Raw genomic sequence first — 25,569 nt, forward strand, 5'->3', positions numbered from 1 at the left:
CATGCCACACCTGGCTAATTTTTGTATTTTTAGTAGACATAGGGATTCACCATGTTGGTCACGCTGGTCTCAAACTCCTGACCTCATGATCTGCCCACCTCGGCCTCCCAGAGTTCTGGGATTACAGGTGTGAGCTACCACGCCCAGCCGATTTATGATAAAATTGTACATAAACTTAATGTTAAGCTCAATTCATGCATATGCAATTATAAACATCAAATAATTAACATTTTGGTACTTAAAAATTACTTTGCAAACTGTAAAACTATACATTTTGCACCACAGATGGCTACAAAATGAAAATTATATTTATGGAAGGTTTTCTAATTCACTTGGTTTATTTCACATAATCTATTCTTTTCCTTAAACTGAAAAAATGTCTGAGACAAATGATTTGTTAAAAATTTGCCATAGCAATTGCATATAGAAACACATGTTTGAGACATAGAATTTAAAATTTTGTTCAGGTTTAGGATGATAATGTTTATAGACACAGCTAAAGGAAACAGCAAAGACAGTGTGTATGTGGGATGGAGGAAAGAGAATCTTTAGCTCTAACCCAGAGACAATTGGCAAATTCTACAGTGTTCAGAAACTCATGTGTAAATACCATTGTCTTAATAGCAGAATAGTCATTTCAGTCCCAGTCACTTGGCAATATTTATGATCTGGTTTGACAGTTTTGTTCTTTTGTGGACCTCCAACAGAAAGACTGTGGGAATTATGTGTGAAATCCCAAAGACTAATTTGGCTTTCAAATTGATGTTAAATGATAGTCTTTTGAAAGCATTTCTTCAGCTTTCTCCCAAAGAGCATGATCTCACACTTTTGCCTTAGATGTCCATGGTAAACATGGGAATGCATAGAAATTGCAGCGGAAATTGCTGGCTGTCTTTTAGATACTTGTCTACCCCAATGCCATATTTCAAGACTTCTGAGAGTGACTTTTGAGAGAGATTGGCCAAAGTTCTTATCATATCAATGTTGGTGCCCATGGATTTCTCTTTTGCTGAATTTTGGATCTCATTGGACCTAGCTGCTTTCCATTGTTGTAATTTTATGCTCTCTCTCTATTTTAGCAAGAAAAGCAGATGGCTCAAAGATTTTGTAATTCCTTCGTTTAACTTAGCTGATATATTTTATCATCTATTAATCGGATACCTGATTTAGATTGAACACAATATCTATACTTTGCAAGAATACCAAAAGTTTTATTAGAATGCCAAAGGAAATGTTGGTTAAAATGCCTGATATCCTACTAGCAAAACCATATGACCTTAGAGAATGCACTCTAGCTCTTTGGGCCTCAGTTTCTCCACCTAGAAGAAGCTATATTTGACTAAATGATCTCAAACCTTCCTTCCAGCTGAAATATTCCAGAATAAAAATTACATCATGGCTGGGCACCATGGCTTACACCTGTAATCCCAGCACTTTGTGAGGCTGAGGTGGGCAGATCACGAAGTCAGGAGTTTGAGACCAGCCTTGCCAACATAGTGAAACCCCGTCTCTACTATAAACACAAAAAATTAGCTGTGTTTGGTGGCGGGTGCCTGTAGTCCCAGCTACTCGGGAGGCTGAGGCAGGATAATGACTTGAACCCGGGAGGTGGAGGTTGCAGTGAGCTGAGATCACACCACTGCACTCCAGCCCAGGCGACAGGGCGAGACTCTGTCTCCCCGCTAAAAAAAAAAAAAAAAAAAAAAATACATCACATAAATTTGGCCTGCAAATTTGGCCTCCACTCTTAGATATTTTTATTATTTGGAGGTGGAATGTGTATGTTGAAAGCAGCAGGAAGACCAACAAAATATTGTAGTTCATCTCGGGTCTTCGGTCAGAATGGAAAGTTCTACCCAGCTGCAACTAACTCTGCCTTGGAGTTCGAGTGGCAGGCAGGAAAATTTACCATCAAAAAAGCAAGCAATTCCACCATAGCTTTCAAGGGAATGTATGTTTGCCCAGGGAGGGCCTGCCTCTTGCATTCATTCAGTTAACGTATTAATTTGTTTAAACACAGGGCAAGTGATCACTGCCAGTGTTGCAGATATCATTGCAAATTACTCATTCAAGGATATCCTCAGAAAACTGGCAGGAGAAAAGCAGACAGAAGTGGCTCCAGCTTCCTATGATGACAGTTACCTTGGTAAGACCCATTGCCCAAGACATTTGTGGTTTTTCAAAAGACAAGCATAGTAAATGCAGATGCAAGTTTTATCCCTGACTTATCCGATGTTATTTGGCATCTTATACAAATGTTCTTTTATTAGAGTAGACTCGATTTTTCTTTTCTTTTTAATACTGCTATTTTTTCCAGCCACGATGTGTAATACATAATTTGAGCAGCTATTTTCTTGGCTCCATAGCAGTCTCTTCCATGTGAACTATTTCACCAGTAGTAGACACTACGTATTAGCAAGGCTGCTACCGGTGTGACAGGGACAGCATGACAGCAGCCTTCTCTAGTTAACAGAGCCGCACAAGAGAAGTTTGAGTTGCTGAAATATTCTCAAATTGTATTATGTACAAACCACACAATGTCATTTTACCACTACTGTTTCCCACCTTTGGTATCCTAGTGGCCTTTTGATTGCTTGATGAATTTGAAAAAGAAATGTAGCTATGTTTTGTCAATGTAGCCAGCACCTCACTTTAGAGCTAAATGAAATTGTGGTCATCATGAGAGGTATTAGGAAGTAGGTCTTGCTGGTGACCAGAAATAGCAAAACCTGAGCCCAAAGGAAATCTTTCAGAGTATTCTGTCTGATTACTTTCAATCAGCAGCTCTTAAAATGCAACAGCCACCATTTACACTCAAGGTGGATTATGAAGTGTCCATGCTTTTAAAAATTGACCTCAGAATCTCTCTTTTTTTTTTTTTTTTTTTTTTTGCTATGCTACTACTTAAGTAGTAGATAATCTATTATGCATTCAGGATTTAGTATAAAAGTGTTCCTTTCAGTGTGATTAATTTTTCCTTTATAGAATCTTTAATCTTTATAATATTTGTAGAGATTTCTAAATAAAGCAGTACCACGGTAGCCCTTTCACCTTTTTCTAGATGTAAGTAATTGGGTTAAGTCATTAAGTGTGATGAGTTTGTTTCTTTTCTTTAAAACAGGATACTCAGTTGCTGCTGGGGAGTTTACGGGGGATTCTCAGCAAGGTGAGAGACACTGTTGAGTTTAAATCACTTATAAAGCATGGGGAAATGGTAAAATGACAAAAAGTTTTTCTATCAATGTGATTTTATTTGCCATACAAAAAGTATGTTAATGGAATCCCAGAGTGCCTATAATATTTTGTAGAAAAAAATACTTCGGTACAGCATTTTAAGTCTCAAATAATTTCATAAGAATATCAACTGTATAAAATCTAGTTAAGCAATAAAATATTAGGGCCATAGTCCCATGTTATGAATGAACAATACAGATGATTAAAAGCCATGCTGTTAGTGACAGATCAAATTTGTGAAATTAAGATCCCTTTTTAACTTTCATTTCTAGTGCCTCTCATATAGGACATGTCCAAAATTACTCTCCCCAGCCAACTCCAATCCAACACCCCAACCTTACTTCCTTTTTCCTCTTTGAACATCCCAAACCCCGAATAACAAAACAAACGAATCCCTATCTCCTATATATCCCTTCTGTCCTGCCTTCTCTACTTTGCTGTGACTGTTGTCTACTGGGGCTGATGGACATGAAATAATTAACACAGAATACCTAATTCAATTATGATAAGTGCTAGGATAAAATTCTAAACATAGAGTAAGGAAAGCTTTGGTGTTAAGAAAACATTTGAATAGAGCCTTGGATGATGGGGGGGCAGTTCAGCCAGACATAGGCCAATTTCTATATTCTAAGGTGTGTAGAAAATGGGGGTGTTCAAGGACCTCAGTTTGACTGCCAGACTTTAATAGTGAAACGAGATTGGCTTCAAGAAAGGTCTGGGCTCAGATTATGTCCAGTTTTACAGGTCATGGAAACGATTCTGGGATCTATTCAACATGCAGGGGAGAAGACATGAAAGGTTTCAGCTGAGGAGTAAATATAATCCAATTATGCATGTAATCTAAAAGAAAAAAAGAGAACAAATCACATTGGCTGCCTATGTGGATTTGATTGAGATGAGAGTAAGGAAAAATGGTATCATATATATCACTTCTCTTCATGTCTACCTCCTTGAAGGCAAATCTATGTATTGTTATGTATTGCCCCTTCTTATTTATCTCCTTTACAAAGACTAGACCATGTGTTGCTCATAATAGATTCATATGGGAAACGGCCTGACAGAAATAAGTAGAATCTTTGGAGTCAAGATCCACATAGGTTCAAGTTCTGACTTCACGGACTCTCTATTCTTTAGGATATGACAACCTCTCTGGTTCTTATTTGCTCATCTTTAAATAACACTAATGCTAACTAACTCAAAATAATGTTCTGAAGATTGCATGAGTGAATGCATGAGAAATACTTAGATGCAAGGCAATAAATGAGAACTTTTACTTAACTGGTAATATTTATTGAATAAGTCAATCATCAATCGGTATTTACCATTTTCCATCTTGTTTCATATGAACACTGACTGCATTTCACTAACGCAAGTGGTTTAATTCACAAATAATTAAGAGTAAATGAAATATGGTCACCTCTAGTAATCATCACAGATCCTTTCATAGTTTTGTGTTAAGGTATACAAAGCAGAATATCATAAACAAAGTTTTGCAGTTCAGGTTGAAGATAATCAGGTTTTTATTTTTTCCTTTGAAAGAACATTTTTCTTTTAGGTACAAACTAATTCATAAAGGACTTGTCCTTTCATTATGTCTTCTTCAAGGTATTAAAAGGCAGTATATTGTAATGCTTAAGAGCCTGGACTCTGGAGCCAGACCTCTTGGGTTTAAACCCTGACCTCGCTACTTACTATCTCTGTGACCTGGGAGAAGTTACTGAGCATCTTAGTGCCTCCAACTTTTTTCATTCCTAAAATAAGGATGATGATGTTAATAGTATTGTCTACCTCATAGGATTCTTGTGAGAATTAAATGAGTTAACTCTGTTTATCCATAAAACAGTGCAAGGCCTGATATCTAAAAAGCGCTGTTGGCTGTCACAAGAACCATTGAATTAGGAACCATCAAAGATAGTACTGAGTAACTAGTGCCTTGAGAACAGGTCAAATCTAAAAATCACTGAAAATTTTACAAAAGAAACTAAAACTTGCCAAATTATTATTCTTTTAATATGGCATTAGGAGTATTGTTGGACTGGGTGTGGTGGCTCACACGCCTGTCATTCCAGCACTTTGGGAGGCCAAGGTGGGAGAATTGCTTGAGCTCAGGAGTTCTATACTAGCCTGGGCAACATAGTGAGACCTCCTCTCAAAAATACAAAAATTAGCTAGGCATGGTGGCATGCACCTATAGTCCCAGCTTAGGAGGCTGGGAGGCTGAAGCAGGAGGATCACTTGACCCTGTGAGGTCAAGGTTGAAGTAAGTCATGATTGCACCACCACACTCCAGCTTTGGGTGACAGATTGAGACCTCGTCTACAAAAAAAAAAAGTTAATTTTTAAAACTCTCAAATTCTGACTTTATTTAGACAGCCTCTACACCACCATAGCAAAAAAAAAAAAAAAAAAAAGAGTCTTGTTGGAAAGCTCTCCAGAATAGCATTCAGTTTTGACCCAATAAGATAAATGATGCACAAGAGTACATTGTAGGGAAAGATGGTAGAAAACAGTAGTGATTTTCCATCAGATCTCAGAAATGGATTGGGTTTTAAGTGTTCTGAGGATATCTAAAAGGATATTTTGTACTTTGAGGATATCTAAAATAAAATAAAAAGTGTTTTGAGGATATCTAAACTATTTAAAATAAAATATCTAAAATAAAATGTCTGAAAATGGATTGTGTTTTAAGTGTTTTGAGGATATCTAAAATAAAAGCACTATCGAGGAACATCACAATCAGCTCACCAGACCACTACGAATCCAGGACTGTGCATGTTCAAGATTTACTTAATTAGACAACAGGGAATAAGAATTCTATTTGAAAAAAACAGTGAGCACTTCAATGTCCTCAAGATGATGGGTTCTTAACATGGATCCTCCCACTGCTGGGTGGGACATGAATGGGCTTCACTGGATTGGAACCTCTAAAAATTACATGCAAGATTTGATTGTATATAATTTTCCTGGTGAAAGGATCCATAGCTTTTTTCCAATTTTCATACATGTTCATGACTCAAAAAAGGTTAAGAGCCTTTGTTATCACTTTAGAGTGAGATGTAGTGAGCTAAAACCCAAGAAAGTAATCTGTCCCTAACCAAGTCCAGGAATGTAATTTGATGTGTTGGAAAGAATGTTGACTTTGCTGTCAATTTTTGACTTGTACTACTCACCAACTATGAGTTCGACAGTGATAGAACCTTTCTAAGCTGCAAATGAAGGAAATAGTTTTGCTTCTCACTAGTCAGTATGCTACTCAAGTCATGTGTTCCCAGGCCAAGGATCTAAATTTTTCCTGATTATATTGATTATTAAAAATTTTCTGGCCATGTACAGTGGCTCAGGCCTATAATCCCAACACTCGAGGAGGCCGAAGCAGGTGGATGGCTTGAGCCCAGGAGTTTGAGACCAGCCTGGGCACCATAGTGACACCGTGTCTCTACAAAATATACAAAAATTATCCAGGCATGGTGGCATGCACCTGTGGTCCCAGCTATTCAGGAAGCTGAGGGAGGAGGATGGCTTGAGCCCAGGAGGTTGAGGCTGCAGTGAGCCATGATGATTATGCCACTACACTCCAGGCTGAGCAACAGAGTGAGACCCTGTTTAAAAAAAAAAAAAAAAAAAAAAAAAAGGTCCTTCTGAAGATTTCACCTTGAGTTATTGAAAAAGAAAAGTCTCCTATTTTTCCTTCCAACTGAATAGTTTTTGTAGTTGAGTGAGAGTTCAGACTTGCCTTAGACCCCAAGCAATTAAACTGTCCTGATCATTTATTAAAAAATTAGGAGCATCTTTACTCAATATTACATTTAATAACTCCTTAGAGTTGTGGTCATATGAGATTGCAGACTTCACCATTACTGAGTGGGATGACTGATATTTTAAAAACAAAATTCCCGATGTTTGTGGGATGGGAGAAGTCGTGGTTGCCATGTTTCTCAAATGGCCCAATTCTCCAGAATCTGTCCTCACCCACAGGCCTGACTCTGAAATCAGTCAGCTCTATTATATCTGATTGTGGTTTGCTTTTAGTGTCAGGAGAACTTAATTTATACCAAATAAAGATTATTGAAAACTGGACAGGGTACTACCAGTTCCGTCAACTTTCCCGGCAGTCTATCCAGATTGCTTAGTTTTCCTGAACCCTGTTTTATGATTCAAGAGCATGTTTCCCCTGCTCTCCTGCTGCTGTAGATGAATCATTCACGTTCCTGTCCAAGGCTCCCCTCTCTGCTTCGCACCTGATCCCATTCCCTCCCTTGACTCTGAGATGGAACCAGAACTGTAATTTTTATACTAGTACAAGGGATGTCACTATAGTAAAAGCTGGAAGAATCACAGTAAGAGGTCTAACTTATAAATCGCATGCGGACCCAAGAAGCCAGGTTCATGATCTAGAGACAAAAGTGCAGAGAGACTCCCAATGAAGACATAAATGTCAAAGTATGACAAAGGGGTACGACCTCTGTTTTTCTGTTTTCTGTTATCTGGAGAAGAAACAAAAGTAAACGCAAAGCCCTGGCTTCAAATTTCCAACCCTCTACATCAGCAATCCGCAACCTTTTTGGTACCAGGGACCGGTTTCATGCAAGACTATTTTTCCACAGATGTGGGGGTGAGGGATGGTTTTGGGGTGAAACTGTTTCACCTCAGATCATCAGACATTAGTTAGAGTCTCAAGAGGAGCATGCAACCTAGATCCCTCACGTGCACAGTTCACAAGAGGGTTCGCGCTCTTGTGAGAATGTAATGCCACGGCTGATCTGACAGGAGGCAGGGCTCAGGCTATAATGTGAGCAATGGGGAGTGGCTGTAAATAGAGACGAAGCTTTGTTCTGGCTCACCTGAGGCTCACCTCCTACTGTGTGTGTGGCCAGGCTCCTAGCGCACCACACACAGGTACTGGTTGATGGCCTGGTGCTTGGGGACCCCTGCTCTGTTCTGATAGCCACTCATTTAAAAAGCACTGTCTTTACCACTTATTTATTATATGGTGTGTGGGAGTGTGTGTGTAATTCCACTTCTAAATGACTATTTTCATCCCCAGAATTGGTTGCTGGAGTTCCAAGAGGAGCACAGAATTTTGGATATGTGAGTACTGAGAATGCATTATAGGAATAGGATATTTTCTTGTACAGATGCTCCTTGATGGAATTACATCCCAATAAACCCATCATTTGAAAATCCTGTAAGTTGAAAACACATTTAATACACCTCACCCACCGAACATCATAGCTTACCTAACCTACCTTAAACATGCTCAGAACACTTACATTAGCCCACACGTGGGCAAAACCCTATTGTATAATAAAGTGTTCATATCTCAAGTAAGAGTATCATATCGCATATTGCTAGTCTGGGAAAAGATCAAAACTCAAAATTCAAAGTATGATTATTACAGAATGTGTATCACTTTTGAACCATTGTCAGTTGAAACATCATAATTTAAGGACCATCTGTATATGCAAAGAAATGTTTCATTTTATGCAACTTTTAAGTCTTTTAACACTTCCTTTATTAAGGAGTTCCTCCTCCCGATTCATCCTGCTTGCTTACGAATAAGGAAGGAAAACAAGCCAGATTAGATGTGTTCTCATCCATGTGCAAGACCAGCTAGGCAACTGATGGACCCAGTGCAAAATGAAAACACAGGCCCCTTGTTCAGAAATTATCAAAAATTTCAGGACAGCAACAGCAGAGCATTAAACCAAGTGTGGGACCCATCTAAGCACACAGGGTCCCGTGTGACTGCACAAGTCACATACCCACAAGGCTTGTCCTACCTGTGGGTATAATCTGAGAATAATTGTGGAGGATGCCATGGTTATGATCAACACCTTAATATGTCTCATACAGTAGAAATAAAAGCAATTGTTATTTCAGTTATTTTAATTAATTGCATTATTTAATTTTATTGTAAATTTAACTAATTGTAAATTTATTATTTGTTTCCTACGACGGCTATAACATAGAATCACAAACTGGCTGGCTTTAACCAACATAAATTTATTCACTCACAGTTCTAGAGGCCAGAAGTCTGACATCAAATTGTGGGCAGGACGATATTCTCACCAGAGCATCTATGATAGGAGGGTTCTCCTTGCCCCCTTGCAGCCTCTGACAGTCCCTGGCATTCCTTGGCTTGTGGCAACATCCCACCAGTCTCTGCCTCCATCCTTGTGTGGCCTTCTACCCTCTGTGTCTACATGTGTCTTCTCCTCTTTTTATAAGGACATCAGCCATCAGATTTAGAGCCTACCAAGATTATTTCATCTTGAGATCCTTAACTAATTTCATCTGCAAAGACCCTATTTCCAAATAAAGTCTTATTCTGATGTTCTGGGTAGATATGAAATTTTGGGGTGATACTATTCAAACCCGTCACTATGAAATTAGGAAAAGTAAATAAATAGATCTGAAAGAAAACCATATTTTAAATAAAGTTCACCTTTTGCAAAAGTATCTAGAAAGCATCATGTTTGGCTAAGTAGAATTAAAAGGAATATTTTTGCCTTGTGGATAGCATTTTAAAACCTAATTTTTCTTGCAAAGAACCATAATGATCAATTTATAGTAGCACAAGAACAGAAATGGATTTAGACAAAAATCCTGGTTAAATCAACCAATCGTCAAGTTAATCGCTCTCAATATTCTTGAATTTAACTTTTATTTCTCCAGCTCAGATTAATAAGCATGCATTTTGTCTGAAAGCATCTCAGACTTAACCATAAAGAAAAACTTCAATTGGTTTTTTTTTTTTTTTAGGTAAGATCATTCTGTGGGCTTTCATTTTTGTTTTACATTTAGCTAACCATTTATCACACTTTCCAAAAAATTTTAAATGATTCAAGTTGTAGTTTTAAAAAAGGGCTCCAATTCTACGTCAAATGGTGTAACCTGTTTAATTTCTATGATTTCAGGTTTCAATCATTAACTCTACAGATATGACGTTTATTCAGAATTTCACTGGCGAACAGGTAGAGACATTTTAATATCAAATAAATAAAATCACTCTGGGTTACCAGTAGACTATAATAATGATATCAGTTATTCATCCATTCAACAAATACTTAATGAGCAGCTACTATGTACTGGAAACTGTCCTAGGCACTGAGGATGCAATCATGTGCATCAGACAGTCAGATCCCACCCAGCTCTCAGGCAGCAGTGAGGTGGAAGGGGATGGAGAGGGACAGTTTATTAACAAGCAAATAAATGTTCATAATTTCAGATTGTGAACCATGATTTAAAGAAAATAAAGCTGAGTGATATAAGACAGGAGGGAGGTGGCAAGGAAGCCCTTGGATGGGGTGATCAGGGAGGCCTCTGAGGTGCAAATGTCTGGGCTGAAATGTGAATGACAAGACAGAGCCAACTACGCCATCTTATCTAGAACCTTCCAGACAAGGGAAGGCTAACACGAAGGCTTTCAAACAAGAACTAGCCGGACATGTGTGAAGAGCAGAGTGAAGGCCACAGTCTCTGTAAGCAAGAGAGACGTAGGAGCTGAGGACAGAGGGGATGGGGGCTACTCATAGAAGACTGGTGGGGGAGGCAGGCGGTGTTTGGGATTAGGAATTTTTTTCTAAGAACAACGGGAAGTGGTTTTGTATTAACATGAATCTTTCAATAGTCTATAAATGCCTGAAGCTTTTGATGTAAGATATGGGAAGAATGTCTCTGTAAAAAGGGCCTGAACTTCTACAGTTGACAGATCAGACTTCCAGTTCCCACTGCACCACTCATGAACCGTGTGAGATCACAGGAAAATTACCTGACCTCTTTGAGCTGCTTTGCAAAATAAGAATAAAATGTTTATCTTCCAAGCTCCTTTTAAGAATGAAATAAATCAAGGATTATAGATTACTTAGAAGATTCCCTGGCACATAACTCTTCAAGAAATGTTAATTCCTTTCCATCCCACTTCCTCTCTCCTGTCTTTTGACTAAACAAAAGCCACTAAATTCCCATGTGCCATTAAATCTTCTATAATTTGAGATGCATGCGAATACGTGTGCTTATAATGATCATAAATGATTGCATCTCTACGTCTGTAAGATATAGATTCAGGCCTCCATGTTTGAATGCAGGACAAACCTAAAATGAACTCCTTATGTTTGTAACTAATATGTGACAATTTACGAACAGAACTACACACTTAATTTTAAACTAAATATGAACAAACTGTGGAAGTAATACATTTAAAATTAACCATGTTAATTTAATTTGAAGAGGAGAGAAAAATTGATTGGAGAAACAAATTCAGTTCACAGCTGGCTTCCCTTAGATGGAAGTACCAACTCAGTATTTAAAGAAATGTGGCTCACACCTGTAATCCCAGCAGTTTGGAAGGCCAAGGCAGGAGGATCGCTGAGGCCAGGAGTTCACGACCAGCCTGGGCAACACAGTGAGACTGCTGTCTCTGTTGAAAAAAAAAAGAAAGAAGAGAAATCAGCAGATTTAAAAATAAACACAAAATGATTTTGACATCTTTTTGCTATAATTTGGGGCTTTAGTCTATTACTCTGACATTTTCAACAAAGCATTTTACATCTCCTGATGCTCTTTTGGAAAGTTTGGAGAAGTAAGACTGAGATGGGCAGGAAGTTGAATAGATATTGAACAACTATTTCAAACAACTTTTCCTAAGTGGTGGTAATTAATAAGTGAATGAGAATCTAGCAATGCTTCTCCTTTGCCCAGATTTGTTTACTTTTTATCATTAGAAACTTTTTAAACATTGCTAAATTTAGCCTTTCTATAACTTCTTCTCCTCAATACTACCCAGTTCTGTAATCCTGAACCTCAGAAGGTGATAAATGATGAAATTTCATAAATGATGAAATTCCTCTGAGTGAAGGCCACACACCGCCACATAAAGAGTAAGAATTTCATGATCTATGTTTGGAACAGAGAAAAGAGGTGCAAGAATTGAGTTGTTACACGCCACTTGTTAACTCGTATATTCATTTTCTCTGCAAAGAGCATTTGGCACTTGGCACCTACTTTGGTCCAGACACTGCTCGGGAAGTTCAGATAGAACAGTAAACAAACCAGACCAAAGTCTCTGTCTCCTGGGGCACGTGCCTTCTAAGGGATTGCGTGTTCATTAAATGAGGGCATGATAGGAAGTTACGTCACCTCAAACAATGCATGGCACACTATAGAAGCAAAATTGGCAAGTTGAAACTATGGGTCAAATCTGATGACAGTATAAATCCTGAAAAGATTATAAATCCAAAAACATGTTTAAAAAGAAAAACTGCAGATATAAAATGGAGGGAGGCTGGGCGCAGTGGCTCATGCCTGTAATCCCAGCACTTTGGAGGCCGAGTGGATGGATCACCTGAGGTCAGGAGTTTGAGACCAGCCCGGACAACATAGTGAAACTCCATCTCTACTGAAAATACAAAAATTAGCTGGGCATGGTGGTGGGTACCTGTAATCCCAGCTACTTGGGAGGCTAAGGCAACAGAATTTCCTGAATCCAGGAGGGGTTGTAGTGAGCCAATATTGCGCCACTGCACTCCAGCCTGGGCAACAGAGTGAGACTCTGTCTCAAAAAAAAAAAAAATTAAAAAAAATGTGGAGAGACTGCGGTATACTAGGTACACTCATGGAAAGGATTTAGGAGCTTTTGTTGACTCTGAGCACAATACAAACTGACACTGAGATGCGGGTTCCCCCAACATGAAAGCATTTTATGCTTCTGAAGCAGGAAGCTTAAATCCTACCTAACTCTTCTCTTGTAGTCAGCACTCACAAGTGTCATCTGTGTTTTGGTACCACATATCATATCTCTAACACAGAGAGGTTGAATGGTGAGCCAAGTGAAAATATTTTATTTTGAGACAGGGTCTCTCTCTGTCACCCAGACTGGAGTGCAGTTGTGTGATCTCAGATCACTGCAGCCTTGAACTCCCCAGGCTCAGGAGATCCTCCCACCTCAGCCTCCCAGTTAGCTGGAACTACACATGCCACCATGCCCTGCTAATTCTGTTTTATTTTTTATAGAGATGTGGTCTCACCATAGTGCCAGGGTTGGTCTTGAACCCCTGGACTCAAGTGACCCTCCTGCCTGGGTCTCCCAGAGTGCTGGGATTACAGGCATGAGCCGCCGCACTTGGCCTGAAAATATTTTCATACAACATCATATGGAAGTGGAATTAGATTCCTTCTGTGAGATTTGAGATTGCAGAACTTGTTGGGATTAAGTGCTGCAAGTTATGGAAGAGCCAGATTTAGCAGTGAACATTCTGATAGCTGTGTCCACCAATTAAATGGACTGATTGTTGAACATCCCCAGAGGGTGTCCAAGAAGATGTCAGGGTTATTATGGGGAAAATTATTCATTGGGTCAGGGGTTAGACTAAATGAGGCGAGAGGACCCTGGCAACTTCCAGGAGTCTACAAATTTAAATGCAAAAATGTACCACAATGAGATGAATCTTTCGGGAATAATGGAGACATGACTACAAAACTGACTGTTTAGACACAGAATGTCATCTCCTGATTTTCCTTTGCAGATGGCATCTTATTTTGGATATACCATTGTCGTATCAGATGTTAACAGTGATGGGTAAGTTTACAGACCTCTGTCATATACAATATGTTACAGTCATTCATAAAGATGTTATATTTTCCCTTCACAAAATACATCCTTCCTTACTGCCTCAACAAGATAGAGGCTCCCTTGTTCTCAACGTTTTTGGTTCAGGACAAGAAGATGCATCTATTAAATAATTCTCTGTCATCTGATTTTGTCCTTATGGAGATTTTCCATATCTGCTGCTTCTAGTAGAGGATTATTTTATTTCATTTTATTTTTAATTTTATAAAGTCTTCAGTCATTCAAACTTCATAGCCATTGAGGACATTCATCTATTTCTCTTTACTCCTAGAATTTTCACCTAGCATGTGGTACATTCACAAAACATTTACACATAAATGGATTTTTTAATTGCTTTAAAAATGTACTATACTAGTAACAGCCATGGAGAAGATGAAATTGTTTTTTTGCAGATTACAGTAGTAAATTACAGTTGAACATGGACCAAACAGCACGGTGAATTTTGGTTGTGTTCAAGTCATTACTTCAAAAATAAATAATGATTAAACGCCCCTTTGATTCACTAAAAGGACCTGACAGGTAAATTAATGAATCATTAAATTAAAAAACCATTAGATTGAGATGTATTGATTATCCACCCAAAAATATTATTGGATCATCCACCATGCTCCAGACTTTGTTCCTGGTGCCCAGAATACACAGGTGAATAAGACAGGTAGAGTCTCTCAGGGAGCTCACATTTTCACAGAAAGCAAATATCTGAAGAATACTTACTTTGTTCTGGGCAATGTGCTAAGCACTTTAGCTACACCTTTGCTAGATATTTTCTGTGACCTTCATATAGCTATCAATGGACTTTGTATTAATTGTGTCATGGCATTTGACTGGAGATAAATTTCATACCTTTTGTACCTGTTGGGAAATGTCTTTCTATTATTCTTTCATTGAACATAAAGTTCTCGAGCATCTACTATGCACTAACAGGCACTGTTCTAGGTGCAGGAAAATCCATAACTTCATGAAGATTATAGTAGAGTTAGGAAGGTTCATGCTACAGACAAAAATTAAATGAGTAATGACTATGTGAGATGGTTATAAGTACTATGGAGACAGCAAAAACAAAAGGGCTGAAAGCAACCAAGTAGCTGAATACATAAATAAACTCCGGAATATCCTGATAATTTTTATTCAGTGCTAAAAAAAAATGAGCTGTCAGGCCATGAAAACACACAGAGGGGCCAGGTGCGGTGGCTCATGCCTGTAATCATAGCACTTTGGGAGGCTGAGGCAGGTGGATTACCTGAGGTCAGGAGGTCAAGGCCAGCCTAGCCAATGTGGTGAAACCCTGTCTCTACTAAGAATACAAAAAATTAGCCAGGCATGGTGGTAGGTGCCCGTAATCCCAGCTACTTGAGAGGCTGAGGCAGGAGAATCCCTTGAATCCGGGAGGCTGACATTGCAGTGAGCTGTAATTGCACCATTGCACTCCAGCCTGGGCAACAGAGCGAGACTCTGTCTAAAAAAAAAAAAAAAAGACACACACACACACAAAGGAACTTTAACTGAATATTGCTAAGTGAAAGATGCCAGTCTGAAAGATCTACATTCTATATGATTCCAATTCCATGACATTCTGGAAGAGGCAACACTACGGCAACAGGAGCAAGGCAGTGTTTCCCAGGGGTTCTGATGGAGGGAGTTATGAACAGGTGAAGAGCAGGATTTTTAGGGCAATGAAACGACTCTGTATGATACAGTAATAGTGGATGTGTGTCCTTATATATTTGTTAAAACCCATGGAAGGTTTGATACCAACAGTGAATTCAATGTAAACCATGGCCTTTGGTTGATAATGACGTATGAATGTAGGGCTTACTGACTGGAACGAATGTGCCCCTCCGACGTGATGGTGTGGGAGGTTGCAGGTTAGGGAGAGGGTAATGGGAGAATTCTGTACTTTCTGCTCAAATTTGCTTTGAATCTAAACAATCTAAAACTACCCTAAAAAATAAAGTCTATTAATTAAACTTGTTAAAATAGAAAGAGAGGGGAGATAGGGAGTATTTGAAGGGATGCAATCCCCAATTGGGGAGATCATGACGGTCTTAGGGCTAAGATTCCAGCTAAGGAAACACCTAAGGGAGGTGAGGACCAGCCATGGTGATCTAAGCGGGAGGGAGGAAGGAGTGTTCCCTGTGGAAGAACAAAAGGTGTGTATTCCCTGAGGCGGGAGCTCCAGGCATATTCAAGAACCAGCGGAGAGCTGTGGAGCGAGAACCCCAGGGAGCTGGATCGTGAAGGTGTGCAGGTCACTGCCTTTACTCCAAACCACTGCACACAGTGCACACGAACTTTGCCATGGACTAGAACAAGTCCATTTCCAACTTGTTACAACGTCCTGTGAGCCATGGGGATTCCAGGTGAGCAGTACCTGCTCAGGCTTCCTGTTATCAATTGTGCTCTGTCTACCAGCTCTAGATGGTCACAGAGCCTTCTGGAACCGTACTACCAGGCACCAGGGGAGGCAGGACAGTGGCTTGGAGGGCAGTGAAATGACTCTGTCTAAGCAACAGCAGTGGAGGGAGATGGCAGTGCTTGCACTCTGCATGTATTTCGAAGTTACAGTTGAATGCCAATCTTATCCTGAAAGCAGTTAATTTAAAAATAAATTGCCTTCATCTTCAGTTATTTAAGTTGTAAAAATAGCTAATTTGGGAGGCCGAGGCAGGCAGATCACGAGGTCAGGAAATCAAGACCATCCTGGCTAACACAGTGAAACCCCGTCTCTACTAAAAATATAAAAAATTAGCTGGGCTTGGTAGCAGGCACCTGTAGTCGCAGCTACTCAGGAGGCTAAGGCAAGAGAATGGCGTGAACCCGGGAGGCGGAGCTTTCAGTGAGCTGAGATGGCACCACTGCACTCCAGCCTGGGTGACAGAGTGAGACTCCATCTCAAAAAAATAAAAAATTTAAAAAAAATTTTTTTAAAGTAGCTATTAGGACTGCCATTCAAGATTTCCAACTTAGGTGGACTGTAACTGTAATCACAGCCTTTTAGTCATTTGGAAAGAAAATAGCTAAAGAACTTGAAGGCCAGACATAGCATGCCATCCAGTTTTTGTAATGCTTACAAAAACAAGGTTTCTAAAAAAGCTCCAAAATCTCAAAATCAGGGGGAAAAAAAAATCTCACTGTGGCCTTTCATATATGCACAGACACATTTCTCCCCACTGACGGTCACACAAGCAGCAGGGGCTCTTCCCCCGCTATACGGATTCACTCTGTGTGTTCTTTTCCACAGGCCACTCCTGGTTTGAATCCTCAGGACTTTGCCCAAGTTTCGCCTTATGCCCTGCAGGGCACCGTCCTTCCTGGAAACATGCGCATTCTAGTCTATAGTGAAGTTTTGTGACAATGTTTATAGTACTTTTTTTTTTTTTTGCCATGTTAAGGAAAAAAAAATTGTGAGAATATGACCTCATTGGCTTCCTGTTGATCAAAATAATATGGTAGTAACAAATACATAACTGTTTTAAAGTAATAATTTCCTTCTTGATGTTCTTAAAAATTGCTATGCATATTTTTTTATTACATAGTATTTTCTGAATTCTTTAGATTGCGTTGAAGGATATTTGCATTAATTTACTAACGCCATTCATAAAGGTAAAGTGCCCACAGATTCTCAGTATATCATTTGCTGTTTTTAATTACTTAGATGCTATGTAAATTCAAGGTCCTGTTATATGTAAGTATGCTCTGGAAGTAATTGAGACTGGCCAAAGAAAGATGAAAGATAGACAACTCAAGTGAAGTCTGAAATTATAACAATGATGATATATATATAATATATTTCATAGGGTTTAAAAAATCACTTGGCTAGGTCATTGCTTATGGTTCAGAAGTGAGGACTTCCCTGCACACACACATTTAAGGGCTTGAGCCAGACTCTCCTTTCCCCAAGCTGGTGATAGTTAAATACATTTGTGCACAAGGCTCTCTAGTGAACATTGTTGGAAAACATATATTCTTCGAAAACTAGGCAACAAAAACAAGGTCCCTAAAGGAGCTCCAGAATCTCAACATCAGGAAAAAAAAAAAAAAAAAGACAGCGTCAGTAAGTGACCAAATAAATTAACTGGTAGAAATTTTCCCGGATATTTTTCTATTAAGAAAAAATCTCCGAGTATGATTGAATGGACAGCAAACATTTAGACTTAACAGTTGTGTGCATGCTGGTTGATGGTTAATACTATCAAGCCTGTGACAGTTTTGAAAATATAAACAAGCTGGGGAAATTATCTTCAGTTTCGCTATCTTAAGACTTCCATTACTACAAACTATGTCAATGTAAGCTTTGTTAGGAATTTCTGAACAAACTTGTTAACAAATGGAAATGGTATTTTTCATCTCGTGCCTAAACAAGCAAATATGTTTTCATTTCTTATGGCTTTTGAGCCTTATAGTAGTTATATTACTTCAGAAATTCACTGAATTACAATTTAATCCATTGGATACTTTCTCTACAACAATTGTTTCTAACCTCTGCAGGACCAAAAGGAGCCAAATTTAAACAGATTCTTAGTGGTTAACTTGAGAATAATTTACAGAAAAATCCAGTTGAAAGGAAACAGCTTAGGGAACTATATTTTTATGCTAGATTTAGTGCAAGTATGTTCATTCATACAGGACATATCATTATGATTGAATTAGGTAGAAAAATCTAAAAAATTAAACCATAAAGAGGTTGTAAATTAATTTCTGTAATGTAACTGAAGTGACATTAGTTCTTACCTATCAATTAGGTTGATTTGATATCTACTATCTAGTCCACTAATCTGTATTATTTTAATAAATAACTAAATTCTGAATGTTAGTCATGAGCATTAGCATGCAACGTGTACTACTGGGGAAAAAAAAGAAACAGAAAAGTTTCTATGTTAAAGCAATACATGGCTTAGCCTGTTTTTTGTTGCTATAACTGAATACTGGAGACTGGACAATTTATAAAGAAAAGAAATGTATTTCTTATACTTCTAGAGGCTGGAAGTCCAAGGTCAAGGGGCCATCTCTGGTGAGGGCCTTCTTGCTGGTGGCGACCCTCTGCAAAGTCCTGAGGAAGTGCCAGGCATCACATGTCGAGGCGGGGGCAAGAGCATTCTAGCTCTGTATCCCATTCCTCTTCTTATAAATTCACAAGTCCATCTTAGGGCTCCGCCTTGATGGCCTTATCTAATCCTAATTACCTTCTAAAAGTTTCATCTCCAAATGCCATTAATACATGCATCTGAAGATTAAGTATCCAATACATGAAATTCGGGAGACACGTTAAAAGCATAGTAACTTATGCACACTGTTGGGTTGCCTATAACATGAACCCAGGTGTGTGATTTTTTTTTGCTGCCTTCATAGTTGTGTCTTTTCCAGAGTGTCATGCAATTGGAATCATACAGCAGGTAGCCTCTTCAGATTGGCTTAACTTAACAATATACATTTAAGGTTCCTCCATGTCTTTTGATGGTTTGATAGCTTATTTCTTTTCATTGCTGAATATTATTACATTGTGTGATGTACCACGATTTGCTTATCCAGTCACCTATTGAAGACTGTCTTGGTTGCCTCCAAGTTTGGGCAATTATTCTATGCACATTTTTGTGCATATTTTTGTATGTATATGTTTTAAATGCATTTGAGTAACTGCCAAGGAGTATAATTTTGTGATTGTGTGGTAAGCCTTTGTTTAGCTTTGTAAGAAACTGCTAGACTATCTTCCAAAGTGACTGTATCATTTTGTATTCCCAATAGCAATTAATTACAGTTGTTCTACATCCTTGCCAATGTTTGGTGCCATCAGCGTTTTGGATTTTAGCCATTCTAAGAGATGTGTAGTTGTATCTCATTGTGGTTTTAATTCACAATTCCTAATGACATATTATATTGAGTGTCTACTCATAAGCTTGCTTGCCGTCTATCTTTTTTGATGAGCTGTCCATTCACATCTTTTGCCCAATTTTTTTTTTTTAAGACGGAGTCTCACTCTGTCGCCCAGGTTGGAGTCCAGTGGTGTGATCTGGGCTCACTGCAAACTCCGCCTCCTGGGTTCAAGCAATTCTCCTGCCTCAACCTCCTGAGTAACTGGGACTACAGGCACGCACAACCATGCCTAGCTACTTTTTGTATTTTTAGTAGAGACGGGAGTTTCACCATATTGGCCAGGCTGGTCTCAAACTCCTGACATCAGATCTGCTCACCTTGGCCTCCCAAAGTGCTGGGATCACAGGCATGAGCCACTTCACCTGGCCTTGCCCAATTTTTAATTGGCTTATTTTCTTATTGTATATCATGTACATATAATATTGATTGTAACAATATATAGTATATAATATATGACAATGATATATGTTATTGTTACATATTTTTTCTTCAGGGGGTTAATTTTTAAGAATTCTTTGTACATTTTACTTTTACAATTAAATTTGTTGGAATGCCCCTGGCACCAAGCATGTCTAGACACTCACTGTACCCTCACTCTACTCAGGGACACTTGGTTTGGCTCACAACACCTCCACCTGGAGAGCCCACCTCAGGATCCCACCCAGGTTCAAAGCCGTCTCCTCCATGGAACCTTCCTTAGTTTCCTCCAAGCACCCAGCCTTTCCCTGGTCCAGGATACCTAGAATTAATTTCATTGTCTCATATTATTTTTCCCAGTCTGCCTTGTTTATAGTCATAGGGGTAGTCATTTAACCTCATTTGTAAGTTATTAGGGAATGAATTGGTTGACCTAATAGTCATCATTGCATTAAAGCCACTTGTCAAAGTACCTTAAACCTAGGAAGAACACAGGATGTCTTTTGATTCAGACTGAAGACAATAGATAAATACCACAAGGAAGGCCAGAAATTGGAGAGAGGGTAGGTCAGAGTGATGTTGGAGTGTCTTGTAGACTGCTCAGATCTTAAAGAAAGTTTCTTGTTCTCAGTAACTGTTCCCACCTCATCCCTGACTTTTGATATAAACTATATTAAAGGTGTATATGAGCCATTTGACATGGAATCTGTTATTAATATATGTTATTTATACAAATTATTGATTTTATGTTATTAATGTTATTGATATATCTTAATTTTTAGGTATTAATATATTGCATATTAATATAGTATTGTTTCTTGACCTTTATATTTATATAATATACTCAATTTATATAATTAATTTTATATATTTCATACATTAATGTATTAATATACATTGTTATATATCTCATATACATGAATTATTATAACTAAATTATATTAATAATATTTTAACCGGTTTGCTTGGCAAACTTCAGCATATTACCTAATCTACATAGGCATAAAAGTCAAATGCAAATATACGTTCCTGCCTCAGGTCACTCTTGAGATTACTGCATCTGCCAAGACATTGCATCTGTAGACAAACTTTAGTAGAGGTCATTAATTTAGATCAAATTTTATATATATATATATATAAATTTTGGTTGGTGTGACTTTTAAAATTTTAAAATAGAAATCATACATTATACATTTTTAAAAAATCAAATCACTTAGAAGGCTTATAGTGAAGTTTCCTGTTCCAGTCCTCTTCCTGCCCATCTGGCTCTGTGAAGGAAACACCTGTAACCACTGTTTTATTTTTTCTCCAGGTGGTTATATCTTTATCTCTAAATAATTTGCTTGAATATCTCTTGAAATTTTTTTAACCTTAAAAATTACATATTAGTTTTTTGCTATAATCTATGTATGCAAAGAACATAAATTTTTATTTGGGCTGAGAAGTTGTTTGCTACCTTTCTAACCAGCTTGATATACCTCTCTAATCTGTTTTATTTAAATTGAGCTAACAAAAGGAAAGGGAAGGACAAAATTGATTTTAAACATTGCTGCATAAAAACTGAATAATTTAAATGTACAGTTATATTAATTGCAGACAAACTCTAATCTATTTTTACAAAAAGCTATTTTGTCCTTTCTTGATATGTTTTCTTTGTGCAAGTACAGGTTCTGGAAATGCACTAAAAAGCTGAAAATGGTGAAATATCTCTGGTTTTTTTAAAGTAGACATTTTTAACATAGCTAAAATGTTCAGTGTGATAATTTAACAACTCTTATTTTCTTACAGCATTCGATTCCATAGATGTAACAAAGCAGTGAAAGCAATCTAATGACTGTAACCCTCAGAGAAGGAAAAGTACCAGTGGAAATGTACTAGTCTAGTTGATTACAAATACACCCAAAATGACTCTCCTCTCTGCCAGTGCACTGAGCTGCTTTCTCTGTTCCTTACAGACTGGATGATGTCCTGGTTGGGGCACCTCTCTTTATGGAACGTGAATTTGAGAGCAACCCCAGAGAAGTAGGGCAAATCTACCTGTATTTGCAAGTGAGCTCCCTCCTCTTCAGAGACCCCCAGATCCTTACTGGCACCGAGACATTTGGGAGATTTGGAAGTGCTATGGCGCACTTAGGAGACCTGAACCAAGATGGATACAATGGTAATGTAAACCAAAGCGTGGAAGTCATTTATGTGTCGTCACCACTGCATAAAGGAAGCCATACCTGTTTTAAAGTATTCAGTATGGTGTGTGTGGGTACAGTTATTATTATGACTGATTTTTAATAAACTATCACAAATCTCAAGGCAGCTTTAAGTTTATACATTTTGACTAATATAAATATTACATGGAAATTTCCCTTCTCACTTTTCTGAAAATTTTTATTTAAAATCTCACAAGATTACAATGTGACACAGAGGGAAAATCTGTAACATAATTTGCTTCAATCCTAAATGTAGTATAATTGATCTCCTTGTAGAAGACACATTCAGTTATCAGAAACTTCAGAAAAACCTCATTAAGCAATGTCAAAACCATACTACCTCAGAGATCAGTCTTCAGAGCTCCGGGTAATGGTTTGAGGGTATTACTACAGTTTGAAAACCTCTAAATGAATTTTAAGAGACATTGGAAGGCTACAGGCACTCCAGGTTACAATAAAAATAGTACCTTTAGGTGTCTGCAAACTTCAAAATAATATCTCAAATGTTCGACCTTAGACTTCTCTACCTATAAGTGCTGTTTACTCGCAGAAATATTTCTTATTAAATTTTAAGAATTAAAACTTTAAAGCCAAAGTTAATACAGAAATAGTCCCTGCTCTGAAGTCCAAGCAATTTTCTCACGTTTGATGTTGACGATCCTGTAATAGCTCTCAGCAGTGGCAGGAATTATTTTTAAAATTGATGTTTGGATTTGGTGACTTAACTAGGAAACCTTCTATATGTCAAGACAAATAAATACATGTTGATATATTAGCAAGTATCCTGGCTTCTGATTAGCCTATATGGGTTATGTGTAGGTTATGCTGAATTTTAATTGGCATGTAAGCTTCACCTTAGTTTCAATATTTGCAACAAAGTAGTGTTAAACTCCTAGCTTAGGTTTGTCATTCTTTAGTCTAGAATTTATGAAACCCCTCCAAGTACCCTCTCCTCAGAAAAACACACCTTCACACAAAATTTTGCATACATTTTCAGGACTTTTAAGTTAAGAACCAAGTATAGTGAATTTCTTGATTGAAGTCAAGGAAATAAGAGGAACTTGCTCTAACAAAGTAGCCTTGGAAGTATTCACATCAGATTAGTATTCATTAGTATATTTGGCAAATGTTACTGTACTCACACATTCTTTGAAAAAAGTTCTCAGCAACATATGGTTAGTAATTTTTAGAGTACCATAAAACAAAGTACATGTAAAAAGCTTATGGTTGCAGGGAAATTTTTGTAAAGACAAGCTTACCTTTAAGTGACCTGCTGCCTTCTAAAGCTGCTCTATTCCTGATCGCTCAAGTAAAATAAACAGTACTAAATTATCTATGGAGTTGTCTTTTAAAATCATAGTTTCTTCTATTTGTCTTTTCTCTCAAACCTTTAATAGCATTTTTAAAAGATGAAAGAAGTATTCTAAATGACATAAATGGAGGTCCTAGCTTCTCTGAGCTTTGGTGTCCTTGAGTATATAAAGCAGGTAAAATAATGTCAAATTCACTGAGAGTAAACAAGGGGATGGGAGTTAAGGCACTGACTTAGAGAAAGTTAAGAAAGTGTTCCTTTTCACCTGACACAGGACAATATCTTTGTTTTCTACAAAAATCTGAATTTTTAGATTTTTTTTTTTTTTTTTTTTTTTTTTTTTTTGAGATGGAGTCTCACTCTGTAGCCCAAGCTGAAATACAGTGGCGTGATCTCGGCTCACTGCAGCCTCACCTCCCGGGTTCAAGTAATTCTCTGCCTCAGCCTCCCAAGTAGCTGGGATTACAGGTGCCCACCACCACGCCTGGCTAATTTTTGTATTTTTTAGTAGAGACGGGGTTTCACCGTCTTGGCTAGGCTGGTCTTGAACTCCTGACCTCATGATCCCACCCGCCTCGGCCTCCCAAAGTGCTGGGATTACAGGTGTGAGCTACTGTGCCCTGTCTAGATAGTCTCTCTTTACTTGTTCAGAAAAAGTGGATTTATCAGTCTCATTAACATCATGAAGACTGAGTCTCAATCTATTCAGTCTTATTCACATGTACCCTGGAAGAAAGAGGAACGGAGCGACAAATGAGAACACATGCTGCAACCCACTGTGGGGACTAAGATGCTAATGGTGTTATTAGAACTCTTCTTCAAATACAACTAGGTATTCATGTTTATTGTTCAGGAACGATCCGGACAAAATGTGTGGAAGGTAAATGGCATATTGACGTGAGTCAGGTGACACTCTCCAGGTTTCCCACTGTCCTCAACTACAGAAAGTGTCTTGCCTATTCATTCATGGGACGAGGTAATCATTAAATGAAATAATCTTTCAAAATGAGTTTTTTTCCTTTCTTTTGGAAACAAGGATCTCCTAATTACCCTGCAAACGTCCACCCAGCCCCAGGATCTGTGATCTGATCTGGTTCTGTCACTCACTGAGTTTCTGTGTGGAACACCTCTGGCCGTTTCTCCAATGGACGACACTCCTTCTGCCTTTGGGCCTTTGTGCAGCAATTGCTTGGATGCTTTTCCGTCTGACTTTCACACTGTTGGTTACTTCCTGTTTAGAGATTTCAGTTTCAGTGCCAGTCACAGAGACACATATTCTGATCACCTAATCTAGAAACAACAATCTGACCACTCTCCATCAAATCACTAGTTTTAAGACTCTTGTTCGGGCGTTATGGCTCACACCTATAATCCTGGCACTTTGGGAGGCCAAGGTGGACGGATCACTTGAGGTTAGGAGTTCGAGATCATCCTGGACAACACGGTGAAACCCTGTCTCTACTAAAAATACAAATATGAGCTGGGCATGGTGGAGTGTGCCTGTAGTCCCAGCTACTTGGGAGGCTGAGGCAGGAAAATCACTTGAACCTGGGAGGCGGAGTCTGCAGTGAGCCAAGATCGTGCCACTGCACTCCAGCCTGGGCAACAGAGTGAGACTCCATCCAAAAAAAAAAAAAAAAGATTCTCTACATAGCATTTATTGCTTTTGATAATTTGATTATTTTTCTCTATGCAAATTGTCTATTACCTGTACTAGAATATAAGCTTTCTAAAAGCAGGAGCTTTGAGTGTCTAATTTGCTGTTGTATTCACTACGTTCAGCACATTGTAGGCTCTTTTTTTTTTTTTTTTTTTTGAGATGGAGTCTCTCTCTTTCACCCAGGCTGGAGTGCAGTGGCGTGATCTCGGCTCACTGCAAACTCTGCCTCCCAGGTACACACCAT

General features: G+C 38.3%; 1 protein-coding gene across 2 annotated transcripts in view; it reads left to right on the plus strand.

Moving 5' to 3' along the window:
- ITGA8 (integrin, alpha 8) overlaps positions 1-25,569 on the plus strand; it is a 221,353-nt gene that overhangs the window by 58,831 nt on the left and 136,953 nt on the right. The window contains exons 7-12 of one of the 2 annotated variants that reach the window (XM_011968109.1): positions 2,021-2,146; positions 3,122-3,166; positions 8,279-8,322; positions 10,152-10,208; positions 13,758-13,810; positions 22,105-22,310. In XM_011968109.1, the coding sequence (XP_011823499.1) occupies positions 2,021-2,146; positions 3,122-3,166; positions 8,279-8,322; positions 10,152-10,208; positions 13,758-13,810; positions 22,105-22,310 (531 nt within the window). The remainder of the gene's footprint in view (positions 1-2,020; positions 2,147-3,121; positions 3,167-8,278; positions 8,323-10,151; positions 10,209-13,757; positions 13,811-22,104; positions 22,311-25,569) is intronic. The other variant, XM_011968110.1, reaches the window with a different exon arrangement.

Source organism: Mandrillus leucophaeus, unplaced genomic scaffold, assembly GCF_000951045.1.
Source record: "Mandrillus leucophaeus isolate KB7577 unplaced genomic scaffold, Mleu.le_1.0 Scaffold83, whole genome shotgun sequence".
In the NCBI taxonomy this organism is placed as follows: domain Eukaryota; kingdom Metazoa; phylum Chordata; class Mammalia; order Primates; family Cercopithecidae; genus Mandrillus; species Mandrillus leucophaeus.